General features: G+C 34.1%; 1 protein-coding gene across 1 annotated transcript; it reads left to right on the top strand.

The window, feature by feature from the left end:
- Positions 1–427: 427 nt before the first annotated feature.
- LOC143604231 (MLO-like protein 12) lies at positions 428–5,253 on the top strand. The gene is made up of 15 exons (XM_077080774.1): positions 428–620; positions 846–903; positions 1,008–1,159; positions 1,283–1,399; positions 1,498–1,558; positions 1,660–1,748; positions 2,501–2,575; positions 2,671–2,765; positions 2,853–2,902; positions 3,418–3,458; positions 3,545–3,718; positions 3,801–3,836; positions 3,923–3,990; positions 4,647–4,707; positions 4,804–5,253. The coding sequence occupies exons 1-15, from the start codon at positions 486–488 to the stop codon at positions 5,251–5,253; spliced, it is 1,662 nt and encodes a 553-aa protein (XP_076936889.1). The 5' UTR covers positions 428–485.
- The last annotated feature ends 747 nt before the right edge of the window (positions 5,254–6,000 follow it).

The following is a 6,000-nucleotide window of genomic DNA, read 5'->3' as shown; positions in this document are numbered from 1 at the left end:
AAAAGAAAAAACCGTTAGGGTTAATATATCATCAAAGTTGACTAAATCGTTGCATCAAAACAGAGAGAGAAAGAGAAAGCCTAGCTAGTTCCTAAAAATTATTCAATTTTATGACCAAGTCATGTGATAATGATGGCTTATGCAACTAGCTTTGCTAATGGATTTTTGTATATAACTTATATTCTTTCATGTATTGCTAAAGCAAAGTCAAGTCAATGAAATTTGTCATGAACACCAACTTGTGGATAACCAAATATATATACAACCCCAGCCTCTTTCCATTTCTTCACATCAAAACATACAATCTATATATCTTTCCTTCAAGTGTCCTACCTTCTAACTCAAAACTCTTTCAATCGAGTGAGATATATAGACGCACGTGGAGAAATACACATACGAATATATATAGATAGATTGCAAACAAAGAGAGTTGGTGCATATACATAGATAGATAGATATACAAGGAAAGCGAGGGCGAAAGAGAGATGGATAGCGGGGGTTATGTGAGGAAAAAAGAGAGATCATTAGAGATAACACCATCATGGGCAGTAGCAGTGGTGGTGTTTGTGATACTTGCCATTTCAATTGTTCTTGAATACATCCTTCATTACATTGGCCATGTATGTCTCCTGTCTTTGTCTCTTTAATTCTCCTACAAAATGTTTTTTTAAAAAAACACAATCTTTGTTATTAGTTATTGCATACAACCGAACGTATGCCAAAACTCAAAAGGCATCCCCACATAATCATTTTACAATATTTATATCATTTAATTAGTTCATTCAAATTTCAAACAATTAAAAATGAAAAGTAATTTTTACTTTTGTTTTTTCTAAATTCCACAGTGGTTACAACACAAGCACAAGAAATCACTCCATGAAGCCCTTGAAAAGATTAAAGCAGGTACAATATTAATCTTCAACTTGATATAATATAATATACCTTCTCTTTTTATAGTGTTGAAGGGTTCAAATGTTTAAATGTTGTTTCTTGAAATCTACTTTCAGAGTTGATGCTTTTGGGGTTCATTTCATTGCTACTAACAGTGGGTCAAGGAACAATTGCTGATATATGTATTCCAAGTAAAGTTGCAAGAACATGGCACCCTTGTAACAAACCATATCCTGATGATAAATACTATGATCCTTGTCTTAAAAAGGTATGCCATATGCTATCATTTTATCAAGTTTTATTTATGTTTCGTTTACACTTAATCGTATAACAAGGATGTGCATGTAAACAGTATGCAGCCAATATTTACATTTTGTCTAATTTTTTTTAGGGAAAGGTGCAATTGGTGTCAAACTATGGGATACACCAACTCCACATATTTATCTTTGTGTTGGCTGTGGTTCATGTCATGTATTGTATTCTTACTTTAATCTTGGGTAGACTCAAGGTACCTTCAATAAAAGACTTAATTTCTATGTAGACATATTCGTACGCAATTCTTTTTAATAGTGTGATCTTAGAACTGTTTGATGCTAATTTATATAGATGAGGAAGTGGAAGGCTTGGGAAGACGAAACAAAGACGGTTGAATACCAGTACCATCACGGTAAGTGTGTTATATTCAACTTCGAAGATTTTTGTTTATAAATTTGTTTCTAAGCCAATTTCTTGAAAGTCAACTAACATATGAATGCTTGTTTACTTCAGATCCAGAAAGATTTAGATTCGCGAGAGAGACAACATTTGGACGTCGGCATATGAGATTTTGGAGTGACTCGCCAATTCTCCTATGGATCGTAAGCAGTCATTAAGCAATTTTATAATAAACGAAATCCTTACCCGAACTCAGTATAAAGAAAACAATATTCTAATTTAACTTTAATCATCTAAAAAAGAGGTAAATATATTACTCATGTCCTCTAAAATTATTGTTATCATTTACATTATTGGCTTTAAAGATAATATTATTAAATTCCCAAAATTAATTAAATATACAGTTTTTATTAAATTTCAAGCATATAAGCAAAACATATTGATAAATCAAGAAAATCTCCAACATGTGTACAACTGTACCAGTTGACATTTTTATTATTATAGGCTTATAGCATACGGATGTGGCCATTCTGAGACTGAAACACCCCACAAACAAGGGCCACTTGCATTTCTTATTAAATATTAGTTTGGCTACATTAAATAGGAAGTTGACCCAAAAATTATATTGAAATTGTATCTAAATATATGTTTATGTGTGTGTATGCACACGTTTCTTGTGTACTGTTGTTTATTTATTTGGTATATGTCACTTATCATTATTTATGTGATTAAAGTTAAGTTTGACTATTTCATTATATTTAATTATTTATAAGATATTAGTTCTTTCATCACAAAAAGTATTATGTTTGACTAGTTAAACTACTTATAAAGAATTTTAGTTAATAATAAACTATCTATAAAATAAATAAATAAACTATAAAAGGTGTTTGATTAAGTACATTTTTGTTTTATGAAAATGCTTATAGTAATTAATTTATTTTTGAAAAAAATGTAGGGATGTTTTTTCAGGCAATTCTGGACCTCAGTAGCAAAGGTTGATTACCTTACCCTTAGACATGGGTTCATCAACGTGAGTACCGAAAAATACCTTCCAATTTTTTTAAAAAATTATTAAAAAAAACCGTTAATTCATTAACCATTTTGAATCATTCTGTGTGTTTACAGACACATTTAACCCCGGAAAGTCAAAATCAGTTTGATTTCCACAAATACATAAGTAGATCACTTGAAGAAGATTTCAAAGTTGTGGTTGGAATAAGGTAATTGGTTTTTGTTTCAAAAATTATTAATTTACCTATAAGTGTTTTAAATGAAAATTTTAACTTATTGTATGTTTGTATATGCAGTCCTGTTGTTTGGTTCTTTGCTGTTTTGCTTCTTCTCACCAACACCCATGGTAAGCACTACCATTTTTTAAATTCATCATCATCATCATCGTACTCAGTATATCCCACCAATAGCAAAGCTATGGTAGGGTCTGAGGAGGGTAAGATGTAGACAGTCTTACCTCTACCCCGTAGGAATAGAGAGGTTGCTTCCGGTGAGACCCCCAGCTCGATGGTAGTTTTGCATCAAGCCTTGGACATAAGGCACATAACACTCAACCATTGGGACACCGGCCGATTGGTGCATGTACCCTTGTCTTTCGGCTATCAACGCTACCACATGATGCCTGATTAACCTTCCGCCACTTTTAACGTTATTTTCACGAGATTAGTAAAATAACGTCAAAATTAGTGCAATTTCACTTTAGCCCACCTGAGGGTTCACACATATACACATTATATGCGCGCACCCAAGCAGGGCATCATTTTTTAAATTATAAATATATATTTACTTATAAACTTATGCTTGCAATTTACCTAAATACAAAAAACTTTGTGCAAATTTTATTTATTTTTCTCTTGACAGATTGGAATTCATATCTATGGTTACCCTTCATCCCACTAGTTGTAAGTCCTAGTTATACTTGTTATAACATTATACAAAACATTTGCATTAATATATGTAATGATAACCAATGATGTTAACAATGCAGATAATACTATTGGTTGGAGCCAAGTTACAAGTGATCATCACAAAAATGGGTAGAAGGACTCATGAAATGGCAGATGTTGTGAAGGGTACACCCATGGTTCAACCTGGAGATGATCTCTTCTGGTTTGGTCGACCTCGGCTCGTCCTCCTCTTGATCAACTTTGTCCTCTTTCAGGTTCACAACTCCACAAATTATTATTCAATTTCCCACATGGGTTTGTCATTTGTGTTCTAATCTTTTGTAATTGATTTTACAGAACGCGTTTCAGCTTGCATTCTTCTTGTGGAGTTGGGTAAGTGTTTTTCGCCTTGAATGGGGATGAAGTTTGTGGTTTCTTGAGTGAATATGACATTAACGTGTGTTTTGATTTCTTTGCAGTACACGTTTGGGTTTAAGTCTTGTTTCCACCATCGTAACGAAGACATTATTATAAGGATCACAATGGCGTAAGTTACCGTTACTTTAGTGTCATATGAAGTTGAGCCTTAAAAAACGAGCGAGTCGGTTTGGGTAACTGGTCAAAACTGACTGCTTTAAAAATTATCAATTTGATCTAGTTTAAGTTAACAAGTTTGATAATAATGACTTATTTGACCGGTAATATGATTATATTATATCAAACGAAGCCATAAGCAAATATTTTTTTCGCAAATAATCCTATTTTCTTGAGAAGAAAAGGGGGTCATGATTGGTAGACTTATACAATGTTTAGGGTAAGTTATAGTTTTCATCCGCTTTATACTAGGTAATTTGTCAGGGTCTTTTAACTTCAATAAGTAGAAAAAACGTTACGTCCTTGAAGTTCATATGTTGTCACTTGCAACACTTTTTGTCTTTGACTCTTTTCCACTAACTTGTGTTAGCTTTGCTTGTTACTTTTCTTTTAAAATGACTATTTTGTTCTTACAACTAAAGGACAAAAGGTGTGACAACATATGAACTTCAATAACATTTTTTGTACCTACTGAAATTTAAAGGCGGATATGCAAAGGCGAGAATTTTGACATACCCTAAATCCCGAGTGATTAAGTGTTTAATAACTCGTGTGCCACCGGACTATTTTGTAACATCGATATAACATTATCTTGTTGCACATTTTCAGGGTCTTGATACAGTTTATATGCAGTTACGTGACACTACCTTTATATGCGCTAGTAACACAGGTAAATCATCCACCTTCTAACTCATAACAACATTGCACGACAAGCAAAACCACGATCGGGTTTTTAACTTCTTCGGTCATGTTTGATTTTCAACAGATGGGTTCAAGGATGAGAACAACAATATTCAGTGAAAATGTAGCAAAAGCCTTAAAAACATGGCACCATACAGCCAAAAAGAACATCAAACATGGTACCCATTCAAGCCCAAACTCACCATTCTCAAGCAGACCAGGGACCCCACTTCATGGAAGCACATCACCAATGCATCTTTTGCATAGATACACTGATAATAGTCTTGACAGCCTTTCAAACTCACCAAGACGGTCGGGTTTCGAGCATGAAGGTTGGGCGAACGAGTCGACTTCAAACTCTCATTACAAGTATCAGGAACCTGATAACTTTATCAGAGACGATGGGCCTGATCTTGAAGAAGGGGAGATTCAGGAACCGAGCTCGGGTGTGAACCGGCTGCAGTTGGAACCGAGACCAGTTAGGACTCAGCATGAGGTTGATGTGACGGATTTTTCGTTCGGCCAGGGTAAATAATGCGTTTCGTATCATACTTTTGAAAGTAGTTAAATTTGATGAATTTACCAATTTCTACATGCCTTAATGTACTTGTTTTTATTTACTGAAGATGTAAGTTTATACTCAATCAATTGTGAATGAGTGAAAGAATTTATTTTGACATAAGACTGATTCAAGTGAAGTGACTGCAATGTCTGATTTGGTTGGTTTTGACTAAAACTTTGAGCCTAATTGCTAAAAGAGATGCACAAATTGGTTTTTTAGCCCAAACCGGTTCAGTTTCGGTTAAAGAAAGTCAAAAACGTTTTTTCCCCAACCGTTTTTCCCCAACCGGTTCAATTTGAAACCAGGTTATAAAGGGGGGAAATGGTTTTGTTTGTAACTGGTTTTTATCCAATATGGTTCGGTTCTAACCGGTTTCAATTAATGAGTTGTCAAAACAAATTATAGACTTGTGGCTCATTTGGAAACTCTCAAACGGGTTTCTAGTGTAGCCTGGTTTCGGTTTGCGTTTTCCACCTTTAGCCACAAACGAGTTGGGAAAACAACAAACCAAACCAGCAGGTTTTAGCAGTTTAACAGTTCCGTTTTTAGCAATTTGATGACTTAAAACAGAATCATTTTCAAAACCTTTAGTTCGTCTAAAAGTTAAAAATATAAAAAAGGCAGGACAAGTTCCAAACCATCAATAACACCAATAAACAGTATAAATCAAACCATGGACCGAGCCGCATAAATCCCAGCCCGGCAAACTTGCCTCAATTT

Source organism: Bidens hawaiensis, unplaced genomic scaffold, assembly GCF_021521415.1.
Source record: "Bidens hawaiensis isolate Kalapana, Puna unplaced genomic scaffold, B.hawaiensis_p1.1 tig00064472_1, whole genome shotgun sequence".
NCBI classification, from domain to species: Eukaryota; Viridiplantae; Streptophyta; class Magnoliopsida; order Asterales; family Asteraceae; genus Bidens; species Bidens hawaiensis.
The sequence above is the reverse complement of the archived record's forward strand: the minus strand, read 5'-3'. Positions and strand labels throughout refer to the sequence as shown.